This window comes from Takifugu flavidus, chromosome 6, assembly GCF_003711565.1.
Source record: "Takifugu flavidus isolate HTHZ2018 chromosome 6, ASM371156v2, whole genome shotgun sequence".
Lineage (NCBI taxonomy): Eukaryota > Metazoa > Chordata > Actinopteri > Tetraodontiformes > Tetraodontidae > Takifugu > Takifugu flavidus.
In genome coordinates, this window is record NC_079525.1 from 9,513,111 (window position 1) to 9,535,099 (window position 21,989).

The window sequence follows — 21,989 nt, forward strand, 5'->3', positions numbered from 1 at the left end:
AGCCGAGGCAGATCGAAAAGTGTTCCGTGGCTCTGTGCTAAGCTGGAAAAGGCTGCTGGGAAATTTTTCTGGTATTCCCGAAACTTCTGGGGGTCGAGGAGGGTGACAAAGATCAGTTTTTCGTGGTCTTGAAATCTGTGTCTGGCAAATAATATTGTCCAGAATCCTGCCGTGGAGTTGGCGGTAGTGCGCGCGAGGATCTTGCGCTGGACATCTTCGTGCGCTCGGAGCGCCCGCGGTGCGTTCAGTAGCCTCGTAGAAAAGTCTGTCTTGAAAATGGCTTTGACAGTAAATCTGCAACCAAATCCATTTCTTCTCCTACTTCAGCCATTGTGGGTTGACAAAACAGCTATTAAATCAACACAACAATATCTTTGCTTGTGCAGCTCGCTACAGATGCAGTTTGCTAGCTCTGGCTAGTACACTCTCTGACTATCCAATCAAAGCGTGTGAATACGCGGACGTTTCCGTACGCCTGCTAGATGGCCTTGGTGTCGACAACTCAAAATCTGATTGGTTGAAGCAACAGTTTGATCGACATGTATTTTATGCTACAGGGTCCGCAGAACTGATTGTGAAGGCCTCCAGGCAGATTTCTTTGACCCTGGCAACAAATAGTGGCTGAAATGTGATTGGTTAAATGCTTAAATATGAAAATACACGTCTGGAAGCAGCGCAACCAGGGGGCTAGCAATGAAAGGAAGCGGACAGACCATTTGGAATTATTTAATACGTATTCATGGAGAAAATATAATTAACATCAGTCTGTGATTCAGATATTTTTAGGCCAGCAGAGAAGGCCTTGCAGGCCCTCACGGCCCACCACTGAGCACCCTAGATTAAAAGACAAGCCCCTGGAGTATTTTGAAAGAAAAAACAGGAACACAATCGGCAGAAGAAATTACTGAAGGCCACTACATCAGTAAATGTGAATGCACTGAGAGTATCGTACCTTGTGGCTAACCATATTGCTAAGGCTAAAAAGCCTTTCACTCTTGGTGAAGAATTGATCTTGCCCTCAACTGAAGACATTTGCTGTGAACTTCTAGGAGAGGCTGCTGTTAAAAAGATCACAAAGGTGCCTCTATCGGCTAGCACCATGACTCGGTGGACTGAATAAACAGCCGAAGACAGTGAGACACAGTTGTTGGAGAGGACTAATATATCACCGTGGTACGCCCTCCAGGTTGACGAATCTACAGATGTTGACAAGGCAATACTACTTGTGTATGTGCGATATCTTTATCAGGAGGATGTGCAAGAGGATATGTTATGTGCACTACCATTGCCAACCAGCACCACCGCAGCAGAACTGTTCAAGTCGCTGGATGGTTATATATCAGGAAAACTGAAAGGGTCCTTTTGTGTTGGCATATGCACAAACGGAGCTACCGGCAGCAACCAAAACTAAACAATTGAGTAGACTGGGCATAAGCGACACACTTTGGGTGTCATTGTCTCCCATCACTCCCAGATGGGATCGTCTCGCTGCAGAGAAACAAGCTCAGAGCTCCCAGTGAATTGTCATATAGTGAGTTAAAATTTTCATGAAAATAAAATGTTCTTTATATTAGTTTTTGTGGCGTATCTGTATGTTATTTTGAAGGGCTGTTTAAGCGAGTAGTGCTTCTTTGGGGGCACACTTATCTGACGGTTCAACCCCCACCCTGGGCTGCAGTAAAATTGTCAAGCGTTGACTGGTCCACGGTGATAAAAAGGTTGGGGGTCACTGTGTTAGCAGACTGAATGTAAGCAAGATTCATGTGATCTGTCCAAACCACAAATGATTGCTTGGCCCCTTCCAGCAGGTGTCGCCACTCCTCCAATGCTAATTTGACCACCAGTAGCTCACGGTTCCCCATATCATAATTCGATTCTGCGGATGAGAACCTACGGGAGTAGAAGGCACATGGTTGGAGTCAATTATTGGGGCTGGAGTACTCAAACAAAACGGCCCCAACATCAGAGGTATCCTCCTCAATGACAAACCGTTTGCTAGGGTAAGTTGGGATGAGAACTGATGCTGTGGAAAATAGCACTTTTAGTCTCTCAAAGGCTTTGTCTGCCTCAGGTAACCAATTGAAACTCATAGTAACAGAAGTGAGTTTTGTGGGATGTGAGCCACTTTTACTGTAATCCCAGACAAACCTGTGGTAAAAGTTAGTGAAACCCAGGAAACATTGTAACTCCTGATTTGTTGGTATCAGCCATTCCACCAAGGCTCTGATCTTCCCCCGGATCTGCCTTCATGCTACCCCCTTGAATAATAATGCCCAGGAAAGGGACAGATTTGATATGAAAATTGCAGTTTTCTGCTTTGACAAACAGCTTATTTTCAAGTAATTTCACTAGGACCCGTCACACATGACCCACATGTTCCTCCATGCTCCAGGAGAAGATCAGGATATTGTATATGTACACAAACCAAAATTGGTTGAGGAAGACTCAGAGAACATCATTCACTAAAGCCTGGGAAATGGCTGGGGCATTCATAAGTCCAAATGGCATGACCAATACTCAAAATGACCTAATGGAGTATTGAATGTCCATGGTGTTCCCTCCTCATACAGTAGGGTTAGCCATGGGGTTCCTCAAGGTTCTGTACTTGGACCAATCCTGTTCACCTTGTACATGCTTCCCTTAGGGAACATTATTCGGCAGCATGGGATAAATTTTCATTGTTATGCTGATGACACTCAGCTTTATTTATCCATGAAACCAGAGGAGACAGAGAAGTTAGTGAAGCTCCAGACCTGTCTTAAAGACATAAAGTCCTGGATGTCTTCAAATTTCCTCCTCCTTAACTCAGGAAAAACTGTGGTCATGGTGTTTGGTCCTGAACCTCTCAGGGATAGATTAGATCATATGATCACTCTAGATGGTATCTCATTAACATCTAGTCTCTCTGTGAGGAATCTAGGAGTAACTTTTGATCAAAATCTCTCCTTCAACTCACACATTAAATTTGTCTCTAGAAGTGCCTTTTTTCACCTGAGGAACATCACAAAGATCAGGAAGCTACTGACGCGGCATGATGCTGAAAAGTTAATTCATGCTTTTGTTACTCCCAGGCTGGACTATTGTAATTCTTTATTATCAGGGTGTCCAAACAGCTCTTTAAGAAGCCTCCAGTTGATCCAAAATGCTGCAGCCAGAGTTCTGACAGGTATTGACAAAAGAGATCACATAACTTCTGTAATGGCGTTGCTTCATTGGCTGCCCGTTAAATTTAGAATAATTTTAAAAACCCTTCTTTTGACCTACAAGGTCCTCAGAGGCCTAGCTCCATCCTACCTGGAGGAGCTAGTGATACCTTATCAGCCCAATAGACCGCTCCTCTCTCAGAATGCTGGTCTACTTGTGGTTCCCAGAGTTTCTAGGAGTAGAATGGGGGGCCGAGCATTTAGCTACCAGGCCCCCCTGCTATGGAACCAACTCCCTGTCCAGGTACGGGAGGCTGACTCCATCGCTACTTTTAAGATCAGACTTAAAACCTACCTCTTTGAAAAAGCTTATTGTTGTTAATTCTGTAGTTCCAGTTACTATCATAGATAGACAAATTATCATACTTAGGGGGTCGTCTAATCGTTAGGTCACATCTTAGCTATGCTGTTATAGGCCAAGGCTGCTGGGGTCCGGAAACATGATCACCTGACAGGCCTCTGTCACCCCACTGGGTCATGGTTTCCTCTCCTCTCCTTTCCTCTCCTCTCCTCTCCTCTCCTTCTCCCTCTCCTTCTCCCTCTTCTTCTCCCTCTCCTTCTCCCTCTCCTCTCCTTCTCCTCTCCTTCTCCTCTCTCTTTACCCAGCCGGCCATCAGCAGGAGGGTCCCCCTACATGAGCCTGGTCCTGCTCAAGGTTTCTTCCCGTTAAAGGGGAGTTTCCTTGCCACTGTTGCTTGTCTGGAGTTGGGCCCTGGGTTTCTGGAAAGCGCCTTGAAACAATTTTGATTGTATAAGACGCTATATAAATAAAGATTGATTTGATTTGAGATTGATTTGAATGCAACCTGCCATTCCTCTCCCATAGGGATCTGAACCAAGTAGTAGGTGTTCCGGAGATCTGACTTGGTAAAGATTCGTACTCCCTGGAGAGGCTCAAATGCTGAAGATATTAAAGTTAACAGGTATTTGTTCTTGACATGATGCTATTCAAACCTCTGTGGTCAATACATGTATGGAGGGACTTGTCTTTCTTCTCCACAAAAAAGAACCCTGCCTAAGAGGTGAAGAGGACAGATGTACTTATCTATCGCCTCCGTCTCAGGACGCGACAAGTTATACAGCCGAATGGGGCTGGAGAAGCACCAGTCAACATCTCCATATCACAGTCATACGGTCGATGCAGAGGCAAGAATAGTGCCTTCTCCTTGCTGAAAACATCACAAAGATTGTGGTATTGTTTGGGCACCCTTGAGAGATCGGGAGGTACTGATGGGGAACTCGGAGTGACTGAACAGCAGATCTGAGACAGAAGGACTGACAGTGCAAACTCTAATTTACCACCTTAACCTGTACCTAGTCAATCTGTGGGTTATGGCAGTGTAACCAAGAGCAGCCAAGTACCACAGGTGTCTTGGGTGCTGAATGAAGAATGATATCTGCTCCGAATGGTTGCCAGAAGTGATGAGTGTGACTGGGACCATCCTGTGGGTGACACGAGTGATGATTCTTATGTCCAGAGCAGTAATGGTGAAGGGTGACAGCAAAAGATCCAGTGATCAGCCTGCTTGCACAGCTAATTCTTCGTCCAGAACACTGTAGAACTACACCTCTAACACATAATGACTCCGACAAAAAGAGTTTCTCCAAAATGGACTCCCAGCCTGCCAGTACCCCTAATGCTACTGACAAGCCTAGTCTTTTGACCAAACCGGACAACCCAAAATAAAATGACTGTGCTGGCCACAGTATAAGCACTCACCCGCCTCAATCCTGCGGTGACGTTCCTCTGGTGTTAACTTGGCACGCCCCAGCTGCATTGGCTGCTCTGCAGTGACCGAAGCACTTGAGGGCAATGAGTGACCAGGCAACGTTCGAAATGAAGAAAGGGAGGAACTGGTGTGTGGGAAGCTTACCTCTGATGTCTTGCTCTTAGGCGGTTGTCCAGTAAAATTGCCAGGGTGACGAGGGAGTTCAGATCTCGGGATTCATCCCGGAGCATGAGTTCTTCCTGCAGACGCTCACCCAGCCCCTGCAGGAAAACTGCCCGAAGCGCTGGTTCGTTCCACCTGGCATCTGCCGCCAAGGTCCAAAACTCCACAGAGTAATCCGCCACAGAACGGTTTTCTTGAGTGGCACAAACAGGTGTCTGAATGGATGATCTGCAGGACAAAACAGACAATGAGTTCAGACTCAAAATAGGAATCACAAAGCATATGTGTAACCAGGAGAGTTTGGGAGCCAAGCTGTACCGCGGAGGGTTGAATAATGAATTGGCAATAATGGAAGAGTAAGCCAGACTTTTAAGACAGAGGACAGGTGGGTTAATCTCCGAAGATGTGAATAGGTGTGCAGCTTGAGAGTGAAACTGGAGAGCAGCCCCACCCAGCATGAAAATAGACAAACAAGGGATAAACAGACAAGAAACAGAAGGGGAGTGGGAGAGGGAAAACACTGGGATGAGCTTCTAACAGAGTCCTTAAAGACAGTTCACAGGGGTTCAAACAAAACAATGAGGGATTAGTTGGGTTCTGGGCGCCGGTCCCAGCAGTCACTGGGAGAAAACCAATATAGAAACAACCCTTGGTGAGTGCTGGCTACCTTAAAGAAAATAACCTCAACCCTAAGTACAAGAACATTTATGACAAAGTTTATCAGTTTAAATCAATTAAACTCACAACAGAAAGAAAATGTACTAGTTTTTAAAAGCAGGAAAGATTAAACAACAAAATTAAGTTTAAAGTGGTCTTCAGTTGTGGCAGATGGGTATTAAACCAGGACGTTAATGTAATGTACTTAAACAAGTATGATTTGGAGCTGAAGTACAGTGAAACCTGCACTAAAGCATAAAGAGCTTGAATGGTTATATTACAGCTAGTTTATCGTTCTGGTTATGTCATCATTATATAGTATAATGGTTATCTCAAGATTCAAGATTCAAGAGTACTTTATTGATCCCTTTAGGGGGTGTCCATCAGGGAAATTAGCATCTCCAAAGAAACGTACAGCACTGTACAAAATTTCCCACCACCATTACACCCCATTAAACCTATTAAAGATAATAAAAATATAATATAATAAAATAAGAAATAAAATAGAATAAATTAAAAATAGAATATGAATATAAATATAAAACTGTTCCAGTTCTCCTGTTGGCCCTCCTCCCCCCCCCCCCCTGAGGAGTTGAACAGCCTGATGGCTTGGGGGATGAATGAGTTCCCCAGTCTGTTGGTCCTGAACTTGGGGAGGCGCAGCCTCTGGCTGATCAGGCCAGATCTCACCTTCTTAACAGCTTTATCCCTTTTGGGGTCACAGGGAGGGTACACGATGGGCAAAAGCAGGGTCCACCCCTGGATGAGCTACCACCATGCTTCAGTACCTCGCTCTAGGGCACCTTGGCAGTGTTCTGAAGGCACTTTCCCATACTACCATAACACCTTCCCTGGGGCTTGAACCAAGAACCCTCTGTGTTGCAGCCTCATTCCCAACAGACTGAGCCATCACTGCCCTGTTTGGTTCATTATGGTTATGTTACAGTTATTTTATGACTATGTTATGGTTCTGGTTATGTTAGGATTATGTTATCATTATGTTATGGGAATGTCAAGGTTATGTGAAGGTTATGTCATCTTTATATTATTGTTATGTTTGGATTATGTTATCATTGTGTTATGGGTATGTCAAGGTTATGTTAGAGTTATGTTTGTGTTAGGGTTATGTCAGGGTTGTGTTCGAGTTATTTTATTGTCATGTTATGAGAGTGTTCATCATTGATGGTAGAGAGGTGTTGACTTGGCTGAGACACCTGGGACACATCCAGCATGTTCTCCTCTTGAGTGGAACACAGGAAAAAACACAGTTAAACTTAACCCCATTGCAGACAGCAGAATTCCTTCATGTACTTATCTTGCTTAACTTCTTTTATTTTCCTCCTGCATACATGTGCTTACTCAGAACACATGCCTATGTGTTTACATGTATATGTGCATGTATTTTTTCTTGTTAGGAATGCAAACATCCCTGGAAGCTTCTGGTGGGACAGATAAAACTGGCCAGAAGGCCGCACCAGCACATTCCTGCACTCGTGTTTGAGAACCGCATAAAGAAGCTTTCCCACAGTAATAGATTCATACAAACAAACACAATATGCAATGTAGCAGAATAGAATAGAATAGAATAGACATCTTTGTTTTAAATACAGATGATGCCATCAACACCTGCTGTGAGCATTAAAGATGTCAACATGAACAATAAGTCCTATTGTTGGTCACAGTCTTGTGGCAGATCTGACAGAACACACACCTCCAAGAAAACCAGTATGAGCTGATTTGTCATCACAGCCTGGTTCAGCAGTCAGAACACAATGTCTGTACAGTTTAGTCTTGATGGTATCTCCAGATTCGTAAATATGTTTTGTAACACACACACACACACACACACACACACACACAAATAGTTCTTTTATCTTTATAAGAACATTCAATGTCCCAGCCTTTTACAAAAACAACACCCATCATAATGAACTTTAACCCTTTCCAGTCAAACAACCTGTCACTGTTGTGAAGACCATCTAAAATATCTTGACTTTGTTGGTTAAATGCATACTCTAACCCTCAATAAATGTCATGTGCTAGAGCACAGACACACAAGCACACACAGAATTGAACAATCACTGAAACAGACTTGGTCAGTCTGATGGTGCAGGTTCAATCACAGCCACGCGCTTTATGTGCGTCAGTGTAAGAAAAGAAAGCAACAACCAGGTTAAAAACTGCTCAGAGGGTTGTGGAAATGTCTTACTTATGAGAGGGGCATTCCTGAAAATCTTACAAGTTTAAATTTGTTATTCAGTTAAGACTTTTCAAATTAAGACATTCTTACATGTTACATTCAGTAATAAATAAGATATTGTAGACTGATACTTTTTAAAATGATTTTTTTAAAGACTGTAATTACTACCACTATAGTACAGTACAGTTCCTGCAGGCCTGTACATTGGAAAGAAACAAAAATGTATATCTAGACTAGAGCTGACTGTATTCGTTAGAATTTTGGGAAGACAATCTCTTCTGCCTCTCGTAATAGGTGTAGACCGATCAAAATAAACTCCAAATATTTTTTTTACTTAGTTAATTTTCAACTTTTTTGTTTTAATTCAAACAAACTGTAATTAACACTCTTGACCACGAGATGCCAGTATAGCATTTCCTTTTGTATTAGGCCTCTTCACGTATAACGTCAAAGATAAATAGAATATTTCGCTGATTTCCATTTCTACCCCATATAACCCGCATATAAAAATCTGCCTTAATATACAAAAATAAGTTAATATTGAACCAAAGATATCAACAGCATGATAGTAAATACTTATACGTTAAAAACTTTGCAGGTAATAGTTTAATTATAATTTTCATATGGAGAGAAAGAGTGAGCGAGAGCTGAGAGAGACAAAGACATTGGGGGTGTGGCGCAAAAGTGACTTATCACATATCTAAAAGGGAACAGTGATCAATGATCTTTAAAATAGTGATCACAGATAATTTATTATTACATCACTTTAGAATTTCTTTCTTTAAAGTAACATTTTTTCTGAAAAATATACATAAAGAACTGCAACATACAATTATGTTGTATGATTGTAATTATTGGTAAGAAACTAAGATATGGAGACTGAAGCATGGAAACTTGCACCAACATAAATGTTCAGATTCCGTTGTCCTCCCTATACCACGATACAGTACAACATTTTTATGGCTTTTTTTCAGGCCTGGCAGCAACGGTCTTTAATTAGAGGGGTAATGGTAAAAAGGCTGGGCGACTGAATTAGTGACCGACTGAACCTACGGCGTTGTTAAATCTTAGGACACAATCCTGTTGTACTGGGAATGATTGGAGCTCTTTCATCACGGACGCATTGGCATGTATTTCTTTTCTTTTGTGACAGAAGCCTCTTTGCCGAGTTGACCAAAGCAAGGTCGCGTTAGACAACCGTCCTCCGTCTCTTCTCGAGTTATGAAACTTTTCAACGCACGTTTTGTAACCGAGATGCTGCAGCCAATCACAGCGTGCTGCCGTGGTCACGTGACAAACATTTTCTACTTTGGTTTTACGTAACAAATGGGTGTCTCAGAACGTCTGGAAGCGGTGCTGTCCTGAACAACTGCAGCAATGAAGAAACGCTTTCATAAGAGAAAATCCACCTTGAAACAACATTTGGAGTAATTAATTAACGCTACAATGTCGCTCCTGCCGCAAGACGCGAAAGAGGAGACGGCTGCTTTCTTTATCGACTCCGACTCTGAACACAACTCGGAAAGAGATGACCACCATCAAGTTATACTACAGAAAGCTAACGCTTTAGCTTCCGAAAACTGCCTCAAAGAAGCCATCGACTGTGTGTCACTAGCTATGCGCTACGGGCCCGTACGACCCGATGAGTTAAGCGTCGTTGTGGACTGTATCTTCCGTAATTTCAAGAGCAAGTTGGCTGGACCAGACGCAGGTCCGGGCCAGTCTGGGGACACTTGCGGGGACAGTATATTTGACTGTCCTAACTGTCGAGGCTTTTTAGCTGAACCTGTTACCTTAGCTTGTGGACATTCGTATTGTAAACGGTGTTTACATCGACGGCTGCTCTCCAAATGCAAGCTGTGCGACGAAGTCGTAAAAGGAGAGGAAAAACTGAATATAACACTGACAAGACTGTTGGATAAATGGTTCCCCGGACAAACCAAAACAACGAAATCACTAAGCGAGCTGGATGAATTGTTAAGTAATAAATGCTACCACGAAGTAGTGACGTTAGCAACAAATGTCATTCAAGCTGGTAAGTACTGGGTGTAGTATGGGCTGTTATTAATAAATGTGCATACTTAGCGAGCACCGCGAACGTACTGATAATTGTTAATGCAACTGTCTTTATTATTAAATGATTACATAACAGGCCGTACTTGTGCCAGGGCTGTGGGTTATATGGTGAGCGTTCTACTGACCAACATTTTAAAAACAGCTAGCACTTCCTCCACGTGTTGTAATAATGTCGGCGTCCTCTCATTGGCTGAAATCGAAAGTAGGCGGTCCCTCTTACGAAAGTTTCCACCTGGGCATGCGCAGTCGCTGCGCGTTGCATAAGGCAGGTCACGACACATATTTGGGACAGGTTTTGTAACCCGTTACAGAAGGACATCGTATTTTGTAACTTTAAATGCTGTCCCGTGCCACAATTCCAACAAATAACTGCGCAATCGTTTCCAGTGTCCAAATAAATGGAAGGCAATAGTTCAGTTTAAACGTAGACAGCCGTTAGATTGCTTTTCTAACACGTCCGACATTTGTGCAATGAGAAAAAACAGATTAAATCAGTGACAGGACATTTGCAGTTAGCCTCAGATTACAAACGCCCCACTGTGAATTCAGTCATAGTTTGGAACTGAAGTAACAGGGAAGGAGATATGTTACTGTGTGCAGTAGAAGCCAGAACACCAAAAAAGATCCAGCTTACTTAATATAATAGTCAAATAACTTATCTCCCCACAAAATGTAAACACTAATAAGGTAATCTGCAATTTTAATTAGAAATGTAAAGACATTTTTAAAAAGTCCAAAAAAGACACTAAACAGCCTGTCCATGCTATGGATGTGGTGCTATTGGACTACCCAGGTGTGGATATGAAAAGGTGCCATTAATCTTAGTTTTTTCTTTTACTTGAGCATGCCATTAAAAACTTGGGAAGCCTGATGTCTGTAACCTTTTAGATTTATGAATGTCATTCATAATACCCTCCAATGTTCTCCTTTTATGGTTAATAGTTATCAACACTAATTTTAGTGTTATACATGACAAAATAGGGAGGTAATTTTTGGATTTAAAACTATGGCTGCAGCAAATTACTGATGATTTCAGAAAGTATAACATGATCCAATTTCAATGCCAAGCAATTTAGTTTTCTTTGAAACAAGATTATGGAAGCATGTGTAGTATGTAGGTCAGATGATATAACAATGTTCTGGTTCTATGTCAGCAACTGTCTATCCTTTTAATTTGTAATCTTGTTGATTTTAGATATAGTGTAGTTAGTAGAAATCTTTGGAGCCTGACAGATCTTCCCAGGCCTTCAGGTGGTCATATTACCTGCAGGCCGCCGACTTGTTCATCAGTTTGTTTCGTTTGGGATCTGAGTTGCTCCTCATGCTTGCAGCTAACCGCCAGACTTATTGCAAACACCTGTGTGGACAGCGCTGCTCAACAATCTAAATGATCAGGAGATATTTCTAGGTTTAATCAAAGATTGGCAGAGTGACATTAAAATGGTTAAGATAAATTTAGGCAATTCACCTTGGAAATGCTGGTTTCCTCTTCCCAGTCGAAAATATTTCCATCTTCTTGATCTCTTTTGCAGACCCAGAATCAATGGTTGTGGCACGTCTTTCTCGGTCTGAGGCCTACACGGCTCTCCAACAGTACCAGGAGGCTTTGGAAGATGCAGAATTTTGTAGCAGGCCTGAGATGTTGCAGAGAAGCTCTGCTGAAGTAGGTCACTACTTCTACTCCTACACTCCCATCACTTGACCGCGGTGTTGACAGTTGCTGCTTTGCAAACCTCTAGCAGGAAGTTTTACTGTGGAATGTATCCAGTTTTTCAGTAGGTTAGGTTGCATCTATACCTTGTTAAAAGTGATGGTTTTTAGAAGGAAACATTTTACATCATTCATAAACTGAATGTAGTTTAACCCCTGGGCTGTGTTTTAATCCAGAATTTAGGTCCCTTTTCACTTTATGGTTCTTCTAGAATACAACTTGCAATCCCTCCCCCCAGTTGTGCAGTGATTAAGGACAAACCTCTAATGAATGTTATGTAACTAGCCAAGAGTCTGAAGGCCTGTGTTGAGGACATTCTTTATTAGAGCCACAAAGCATATCCTGTGCAAACCCTTATGCAATTGAACAAGCACTTTGATTGACAGCAACAGAAGCATCATTTTTTTACTCTGTTCACCTTTTAGGCCACGTTTAGAAAAGCTATGGTGCTCTTTGAGATGGGTCAAGTTGACAAGTCTCTTCAAGTCTTCCTCCACTGTCTCGCTTTGGATGAGAACTTCCCCTGTGCTAAAAGACACGTAGAAAAGGTGAGAAGAGACAGGTGAACAGCTGCCACAAGACTACCATATTTTCACGACCATCAGGCGCACCGTATTAAAAGGCGCAGTCTCAGTTACGGGTGTTATTTATGTATTTAACACAAACATAATGGGCACCGGATTATAGGGCGCGGGCATGGTAAAACATACCGGTACGCTAGCTTAAAACATGCATGCTAGCCTGTATTTAGCCATGTACCGTAATTTCCGGACTATAAGCCACTACTTTTTTCCTACACTTTAAATACTGCGGCTTATTCTACGGTGCGGCTTATTTATGTTTTTTTTGTGGCGCACTATCACAACTATTGTGAATCAGTCATTTTTACTAACCCTCATCAACAAGGAAAATACTAGAAGAAAAGCATATGATGCGACTTTTAAGTTAAAAGCGATCACTCTGGCGGTTGAAGAAGGAAATCGAGCTGCCACGCGTAATCTTGGCATACATTACGGTAATCAATGGCGAGAAGGTGGAGACGCCAGCATGAAGAACTGATCCAAAGCAAAAAGACAACAAAAGCTTTTAGACATAAATATCGCAGGTGGCCCTAGCTTGAAAACATTCTGGAAGACTGGGTGAACACACAGAGAGCAGGCGGCCGCGGTGTTTCCGCTGTACAAATCGGACGGAAGGCAAAAGCAAGCACCACCGTGATGAAAATAGAAGATTTTAGAGGTGGGCCATCGGGGGTTTTTAGATTGTTCATTGAGTAAAAAAGCATAAACAACGTAATTTGTGTGTAGCTGATACAAACGTATATTTCAAGGTAGCTGCATTACAGACACCGTTAGTGGGGGGAAAAAAAAGCATTTACCGGTACAATATATTTGTTTATGTTGCCAAGCGGATTAAATGAAAAGAAAAGTTAAAAAATCCTGACGTGATAAAATTTGGATTTAAGGTCTCTGTATAAACATACAAGTGAAAAGAGTGGCTGATGTTTCTTACCCGTCTGTTTGTCACTCGTCAGTGACTTGTCTCTTACGGTAATAAAAACATATACCGGTACTGAATGTTTTCGATCTAATTTTTCATATCACTACGTGGGATACCTGCGGCTTAAAATCCGGTGCGGCTTGTATAAGTACAAAATTGATTTTCTTTCTAAAATTAGATTATGCAGCTTATAATCAGGTGCGCTCTGTAGTCCGGAAATTACGGTACTCATGTTATTTTTTGATCAATCCTCATCCACAAATCCATCAAAGTCCTCATCTTCTGTATCCGAAATGAACAAAATGAATCCGAAATGGCTTTTGCGAAAGCCGAAAAGCTGAAAAACATTTTCAGATTTTGGCACACATAAGGCGCAGCTCATTATAAGGTGCCCCGTCCGTTTTGGAGAAAGAATGTTTTCTTTTTTCACAAACAGAATAATATGAGGATTTTAATGCAAAGATGGAAAGGTACAGTTAAATAAAAGAGCTCCTCGGTGGATTTTCTATCACAATTTTATATGTAATTAAAATGAAAGAAACAAACGAAGACATTCAAATTCATAAATGCCTCTGCTATGGTGTTAATGTACAACCAACCATAGGTTCCTTCCCTGCAATTAACAGTCACACTGACTGTTTTGCACAGATCCTGTGTAACTTGCTCTTCCCAGATGAGGAAAAAGTCAAGGAGGGCCTCAAGGAGACGGCCCACAACTCATCGCCTCACTTGCGCAATAAAGCTTTCATGGCTGATCAACCAAGTCCTGCCCAGAAGCAGCACCAAGTGCGCGCCACTTCGGCACACATCCACTCAGAAGGCCAGGAGGTATTGCCCAACCGAATACTGCAATCAGATTGGGGACTGCTCTTCTTGTCACATGCTCTTCCACCAACATGCTCTTGTCTTTGCTTTTTAATTCAGAGACGCTGGGAAAGTCTGGAGCGTCACAGTCTCAGCAGAGCCCATTCGCTGCAAATTCACGGCTCCAGTTGTGGTGAGGAGGGACTGAAGAGGGTTTGCTCTGCACCTCAGCTGGGGAACCAAGAGAAGGGCAGTCTGCTGAAGAGGAAATTGTCTGTGTCAGACACAGAACCCTCTGTCGTGGACAGAGTTAGTAGCAAGCACAAAAAGCAAGGTCAGAGGACAGTCATACTAAGAGCTTGTTATCGTTCCCAGTGTACTGTATAATCTCTAAATTAATCGGCACTTAACTGTCTCATTTTGTTTTCAGGGGCTGCCAAAAGCTCCATACAACAGCTTGTCAAAGAAAAAACCTGCAGAAAAGTTTCCAAAGATGTGTTGGACCCCAATGATTTTGAATGTGCTCTTTGTATGAGGTATATCACACACCCGTAGGGCTGCAGCCACTGAAGTTGTTCTTTAAAATAATCTTTATTTCTGATTAATGCAGGCTGTTTTATGAGCCTGTGACTACACCATGTGGCCACACCTTCTGTAAAACCTGCCTAGAACGCTGCTTGGACCACACACCTCACTGTCCCCTCTGTAAGGAGAGCTTGAAACAGGTGAGGATCAGCCATGGAGGAAACAATGTGTGTAAATCTGAAGGTGTCTTTACTAGTTCATGATTTCACTAATAAGGAACATTTTGCTCTCTTCAGTATTTAGCATGCAGAAAGTACATGGTGACCACCGTCTTGGACCTGCTGATCAAGCACTATTTGAGTCAGGAGTATGCAGAGAGGACTAAAACCCACTTGGACGAGACCAGAGAGCTTTCTGAGTAAGTCTCTGAGACTTTGACCTTGATCTCTGTTTCAAACAAGGCTCAAAAGATTTAAGAACCTGAACAAAATGTCTCTCTTTCTACAGTCTAACGAAGAATGTGCCTATCTTTGTGTGCACCATGGCTTACCCCACCGTGCCTTGTCCTCTTCATGTCTTCGAGCCACGTTACCGCCTCATGATTCGCCGGTGCATGGAAACTGGCACGCGGCAGTTTGGCATGTGTATTAATGATCCTCAGAAAGGGTGGGTGGGAGCACAGCAACATGGGCATTCAAACTCCTAAATCTAGAGGTAATTGTGCTGAAGCCATTATTCATCTCTGGCTACAGATTTGTAGACTACGGCTGCATGCTGATCATCAGGAGCGTCCACTTCCTTCCCGATGGTCGATCAGTTGTGGACACTGTTGGAGGAAAACGCTTTCGGGTTTTGACCAGGGGAATGAAGGACGGTTACAGTACCGCTGACATCGAGCATCTAGAGGACACCAGAGTAAGAACATTAAAGTTTCCCTATGTTTAAAAGCAATTTCCTGGTATGCAGTTGTTAATTGAGGCATTCTTTCAGGTGGAGGACAGTGAGGAGCAAAAGAGACTACAAGAACTTTATAATGCAGTATATGATCAGGCCCGTGTCTGGTTCCAGAACCTCAAGGTCCGCTTCCACAACCAGATCCTACAGCATTTTGGACCAATGCCAGAACGAGAAGCTGACATCCAGGTAGAGATCTTGCACAGTCCAACTTCTACACTGGATATAAGTGGATGCTAGGCTGGGCCTGATGGCCGTCCGAGTTACATTTATGACACCAAACAAAATAAGATTATTATTAATGACGTATATTAACATCAGCTCAATGCTGATATTTTTACAGATTGTCAATGAAGAGTCAATTAATGTTTTTGTATTTATCTGGCCTGAATTTTAGTTTTGAAGTTGAGAAGAGTAGTTCAGAAGAGAAAGGCTTTTCATTTAACAGCAAATTAGTTTTTAATTTTGATACATTTTAATGTAGAAGTAACTGAAAATGCAGCCTTAAAATGTCAAAGACTGTGACAGTTGTATGGAAATCTAGAAATTGCAAAGCTGCTTTAATTAGTCAAACATCTGACATCAAAATATCAAATTTGTTTTTGAGAAAACATCATCAGGCTTCAGCAAGAGAGTGAAGTCGGTAGCATTACCGAATTTTCACGACCATGAGGCACACTGTATTAAAAGGTGCAGTCTCAGTTATGGGTGCTATTTCTGTATTTAAAACATAAATAAGGCGCACCATATAATTAGGCGCATGCTGAAACATACAGTAAAAAATGACAACGGAAGTAAAACAGTGAGTTTCGACACATTTATTGAACAAAATATTAATTCTTCTGCCACAAAACCATCAAAGTTTTCATCTTCTGTATCTGAACAGCTGCACTATTTCAATGTCCAACATCCTGAATTCCTCTTCTTAATCATCTGAATCGGACTCACCGACCGGTTCCAGTTCAGCGTTGATTTTGTGAAAGCTCTTCCAATACATGAAGACGGTATCATAGCCCATGCGTCTACAATCCACCCGCATTGGTGGCATAACTTGCCCGCCGCTGCCTCATAGTCTTTGTGAAGGAGTGTTTGCCTTCCGTCATCCAGCGCTCTGTCCGTTTCCGTGGCAGCCGAGAACCACGGTGAACGACGACTTCTCGTGCCCCGTTGTGCGTATCACCACTGTGCTGGTCCCTTTTTCTCCACATTGTGGGTCAAAGGGATGTTAAAAGTCAGACGGATCTCATCCATGTTGGTGATGTGGCTGGGCGCGGTTATCTTGTCGCGGCAGTAGCGTGTATGGAGAGATGCCGCCTCCTCATTAAGTGAAAACACTAAGATTGCTTGATTGCCATTTTCAGCCACATATTCGATGGCCTGCAGTTTAAAGTAAGCCTCATTCATACGCGTCTCGCTTGACCGGCGCCATTTTAGGGGATCCTTACGCATAGGTGTGCCGCTAATCGATTGGCGGAGCGTTTACCGTAGTGCACCCACCAAAGGCGCACAGCAGCTTTTGGAACTCAGTCCACACACAATGCGCTTCATATTATAAGGCGCACCGTCGATTTTTGAGAAAATCTCAGTGTTTTAGGTGCGCCTTATAGTTGTGAAAATACGATAATGTAAAAAATATTCAGACTTTTCTGATCACCTCAGTTTGTTCATTGGAAGCAGGTGAGCTGTACCAATGTTTTTTTCCCAACTTTCACAACCGGATATTTTCTTCCTTGAGGCTGTAAGAAAGTTCAGACTGAGTCTAAAATTGGATCAGAGTGACACATTTGCCTTTTGAGGAAACCCGTATTAACGTGTATTCACTTATCTGAGAGGTCTTAATACTGGAACGCTGTTGTGTGTGTGTGTGCTCAGCTTGTGCTCCTGCATTACTGAACAGGATTACAGCGGCTCCAATGACGACCACAGGGCGGAGTCAAGTCAGAGTACAGGCTAAAGAGCTTTAGGGTTGGCTCGGGCCTAATCCCGGCTCTCCTGTTGTGGCAGGAAGGGAATCCCTACAATTACTGTGTGCTCACCTGCTGAAGGAGCACAGCGTGGTACCTGCTGTTAGCTGCTGTATTGCGCAGCTAAAGTCGGTTAACATGGAGTGCAGACATAGTAAAGGACATCAAAAAGTATGTAAGGTTGTAAAATCCAACATTTTAAAGCATTTCTCTTCTCTTAGGCAACACCTAATGGACCGGCTTGCTGCTGGTGGCTCCTGGCAGTCCTGCCTATAGATCCACGTTATCAGCTGTCTGTCCTCTCCATGAGCAGCCTCAAAGAGCGGCTGGTGAAGATCCAGCAAATACTCACATATCTGCAGAGCATCCCCAGCATCTAGAGCTTCCTTCTCCCATTGCAACAAACATTTTTTGGACTACAGGTTGCAGCAACCTTGAATGAACATCTTGCCAATTTTTCTCCTGCTATCCAGTTCCCTCAGCAGCTTGATGTTTGAAATAAATAAGATCAACGGGATGCTAACAGTTATGAGCAGTGAAATCGGTGTGAGAGACAAACTCAGGGATCCTTCACGTGTGATCTATTTCTGATATTAGGGAAAATAGTAGAGACATTTGAATGCATCTCATTTTTGATGGATAATTCTTGAATCCACGCAAATGATGCATCATATGGCTGATGGATGTCATTGACATTGAACTAGAGTTTTGAAAGTTCACTTTCTCTATGGATCGCATTTGCGGAGCTCAGTAACATCAGCTTATTACTTGGATTTCTGTCAGCTCCTCAGAGGGTAAAAAGAAATGTTCTTTCTGCAAAAAGAAACTAATATAAACATTCTTTTAAAAAAACAACTAAATGCTGAAATTCCAGAAAGTAGTAAATCTGTGCAAAGCTGTCTGCATTAATCTGTGTTGTACATCTTCTCTTAAGTCTGGTTCACCTGCTAACCGTGCACGCCTTCCACAACTGCCTTCAGACACAGGCCGAGTTTTCCAATGATAGAAATCAGATTCTCTCTTTCTTCCTGTCTTTTTTCCAAGCTCTCATGCACAGTTGGGCTGCTTTTCTCTCTCCACAAGTAGTTGACTTTATCCTAATTAGATGCTTTTTCATTTGCTGTCAAGCTTCTATGGAATCTGAGAAATTCAAAATACGAGACTAAACCAAAAGATTCAGTTCCCACTGGAGAAACTTGAAGTTTACTCTAAATTTAAGTCGATGAACCTTTTCTGAGCATGTGTTACATTCAGAAGCTCCATAGAGGTCTTTGAATAGTAAAGGAAATGAAGACAAGCTGCATGCAAACAGCTAGTGGGTTTACAATGTTCTTCATTCAGAGCTGCAGGGCTTTAGAAGGAGCTGCGTTTGCCTTACTCCATTTTGCTATGTGGTTTTTACTTGACTTGGTTACCATTCCTTTTTGACAGTGTATGTAGTTTTATAGGTTTTTCTCCCTCCATATATTGGCAAAAATATCTTAAAAAATTAAACTCAAGGTTGTTCAATGTAAATCATCTGTATTTAAAAAAGAAACGGCTTTTTGACATTTTTTTTCTCAGCTGTGTAAGTTATCCATTTGAATGATAAATAAATGCACTTTTCAAATGAAGTTTCTGCTGTCTGTAAACACCTAATTCTAACATTCTATTCTTCCTACCATGCATTATTTGACATAAAGCCTGATGTATTTAGTCTCTGGATGGATGAAATCCTCTTCATGGCCACATGTGGGCGACAACGCTTCATTACTTCACGAGTCAATAATTTTCCTCAGCAGTTTCTCAAGATGAACTTTTATTATGAAAGTATAATTTACACATCCGAGTGAAGACTAAGACATGCCTGTCTGTGAGCTCATTCACAGCTGTTAGATTCAGTGGTGCATTCTGCCGCCATTTGTAGCGTCAGTCATCGTGCAGAGAGCATCATCACAAACTCTGCAGAGGGAGACAGAGAAAGTAGCACATCCACCCATAAGAGAATGAGCAGCATCATCATTAGCTCCTACAACAACAATGCTGCATCTAGAACACCTTTTTGGGATGACAATAATTTGAACACGGCCAATTTATTGAAATGTTGAAGTGGCTTTTAGAAGGCTTTTTTCAGGAGTGAATATTTTTTCTTACCAGTTAATGGAGGGACTGTTTTCCTATACCAAAATGAATTTGTAAAGGTTTTTTTGTCTCTTGTAATCAACGAGATTTGCACTTGTTTCACTCAGATTCACTTGTCGCCACATCGTTGTAGCTCTGTTGAAACCATAATCTCCACCTATTGTGGAGCAGGTGTCTCTAAATCCACCAAATCCTTTGTTGACCTTTCTCACTGCTCTAACCTCATGTACTGATTGAAGGAGCACTACAGCTTGATTCCAAATTAACCGACAAACATCATTTCCTGTTTGAGAGCAACCCAAGCAGAATTGCAGCTCCGTCCTTGTTGGGCCCTTCACTGTCCAGCCCCAGCCGCTCTCTCTGATGCTAGCAGCATTTCGCTTCTTCCCCTGTGACCAATACTGTCCTAAATGTGGCGCAACTGTCCATCGATCCCCCTCAGACCAGTCTGTTCACATGCTCCTGATGATTGTGTTGACCTGCACTGACAAGACAATCATGCAATCGAAGCCCCCAGGAGTGCTAATGTGTGCAGGGCGCACCTGTGACTGTGTGCAACCTTATTGTTTATTAGCTTTTGAGTTAACAATAGCAAGCCAGTGAAGTCCTTGAGCTGTCCTTTGAGGTGAGCTGTGCATGGGTTAGCTCAACTCACCAGCCTTAGATGGGATTCACCAACTCTTTCCTCCAACACCCACACCTTATTTCTTTCTCACCTGCTCCTTTTGTCCCCTTCCAACTCAACAGATGGTTGCGAGATATCCTAATCTCCTGACATTCCTGCGTTGACTCCAGGGCATAGGTGTCAAACTCTGGTCCGTGGGCCAAATTTGGCCCGCAATGTAATTATATTTGGCCCGTGAAGCCATACCAATTGACTATAAGAGCTGGCCCGCCGGTATTATCGTTTAAAGTGCATGTGCTAATACTACAAATACCAGAATGCTCTGCTAGTGTTTTGGTGTGAAAATCCACAGTACACATGAGCTGGTGGTGGTAATGCACCAGTATGTGGCTTGCTAAACACCAAGAAAGAAGAAGTAGTCATAGTGACCTGATATGCTAATGGTACTACCCCTCTGAAAAATGATTAAAGGAAAGGCAGAAAATAAGACCTTTCTGAACAGGTAGGAGGCAGAATATCTGTTTAGATATGTAAAAGACAGACCTGTCTGTCTTGTATTTGGAGCAAATGTGCATTACAAGGAGAACAACACCAGATGATGCTATAAACAACAACACCAAGACAAGCACAAACACCTGGAAATGACTCAAAGGTGCCAGAAAGTAGAAGAGATGAAAAGACATTACATTTACACTACATTAACTTACAATGGCAAAAGACTGCTTTTGAAATTTAAAAGAGAAGAACTGAATGCCAGTGGTATGTTTTTTTATTTGAATTTTGATTTTGCATATGTGCAATAATAAATTATATATTGTATTGTGTTAAACTTTGCTTGTACCATGTTCAGTTGTTGAGAAAAACTAGTTTGGGTCCATATGAAAAGGTTTTGTGTTATAGCTGGTGGAATATTTTCTTAATAAATATCAATGTTGGCCCGTGACCTTGTCCTAGTTTTGAATTTTGGCCCACTGGTTTATTTGAGTTTGACACCTCTGCTCCAGGGGATCCTGTTCTTGTCTTTGACCTTCACCACTGTTATCCATCTTTTCCCAAATATGTTTCCAACAGATGTCCCCTGTAATTTTCTTGGATCTGATGTATGTAAACAAATTGCAAGGCTATAAGCTAACAGACTTGTTGTTTATTCTGTAAATAAATATTCAAACAAGTTGGACCTAAACAAACATGTGGCTCTAACAGCAGAACTTATTACTTATTAGACATGTTAACATTCATGTTAACTTCATTTTACTGTTTTTACATGCACACAAATGGCAACCATTGATATTTTAGCATGCAGTAAAAGATAAAAGCAGAAATCTTTGGGTGAGCTACTCTCTACAAAAGTCCTTGGAACTGTTGATGGAAAAGCAGCCCATGTAAAACAAGTATATATTAGTTTGCTGGAGAAAGTATTAAATGATAAATTATTGTATTATCTGTGTTTAGAAAAATGTCATTTTAAGGCTTGAAATGATGCCCTGGTCTGTTGTCCCATATTCTCTGTTTCCTGTCCCTCTTCACTAATTGCTCACCATCAAAGTCGATGTTTCCGTCTTTGTTGAGGTCGATGTCGGCGAGGATCTCTTCCAGCTCGCCTTTCTTCAGCTTCTCCCCCAGGAGGGTCTTCATGCCGTCCTTCAGCTCATCAATGGTGATCTTTCCGTCGCCGTTGCAGTCAAACTTGTCATGTCATGTACAGTACAAGATCAGCAGTTAAAAGAGTTACGAGTGAAACTGGGGGCGATGCAGAT

The 21,989-nt window shown here is 42.2% G+C and overlaps 2 protein-coding genes across 10 annotated transcripts in view; one reads left to right on the top strand and one right to left on the bottom strand.

Moving 5' to 3' along the window:
* The first annotated feature begins 9,278 nt into the window (after positions 1–9,278).
* lonrf1l (LON peptidase N-terminal domain and ring finger 1, like) lies at positions 9,279–19,091 on the top strand. 2 transcript variants are annotated; one of them, XM_057035935.1, is made up of 12 exons: positions 9,279–9,987; positions 11,561–11,691; positions 12,165–12,287; positions 13,888–14,067; positions 14,164–14,377; positions 14,474–14,579; positions 14,654–14,768; positions 14,865–14,986; positions 15,076–15,234; positions 15,321–15,483; positions 15,559–15,711; positions 17,708–19,091. In XM_057035935.1, the coding sequence occupies exons 1-12, from the start codon at positions 9,399–9,401 to the stop codon at positions 17,864–17,866; spliced, it is 2,214 nt and encodes a 737-aa protein (XP_056891915.1). In that variant the 5' UTR covers positions 9,279–9,398; the 3' UTR covers positions 17,867–19,091. The 2 variants fall into 2 exon arrangements, with proteins under 2 accessions (XP_056891915.1, XP_056891916.1); XM_057035936.1 differs by lacking the exon at positions 12,165–12,287.
* Positions 19,092–19,267: 176 nt separating this feature from the next.
* cabp4 (calcium binding protein 4) overlaps positions 19,268–21,989 on the bottom strand; it is a 16,948-nt gene continuing 14,226 nt past the window's right edge. For all 8 annotated transcript variants that reach the window (XM_057036135.1, XM_057036134.1, XM_057036133.1 and 5 more), the window contains 2 exons: positions 21,771–21,918; positions 19,268–19,427 (listed from right to left, as the gene is read on the bottom strand). In XM_057036135.1, the coding sequence (XP_056892115.1) occupies positions 19,399–19,427; positions 21,771–21,918 (177 nt within the window). In that variant the 3' untranslated portion in view covers positions 19,268–19,398. The remainder of the gene's footprint in view (positions 19,428–21,770; positions 21,919–21,989) is intronic.

Coding starts and splice junctions, on each gene's coding strand:
- lonrf1l (XM_057035935.1), top strand. CDS start 9,399: ATGTCGCTCCTGCCGCAAGACGCGAAAGAGGAGACGGCTGCTTTCTTT. Junction 15,235..15,320: donor ATTAATGATCCTCAGAAAGG/GTGGGTGGGAGC, acceptor CTCTGGCTACAG/ATTTGTAGACTACGGCTGCA. Junction 15,712..17,707: donor AACGAGAAGCTGACATCCAG/GTAGAGATCTTG, acceptor CTCTTCTCTTAG/GCAACACCTAATGGACCGGC.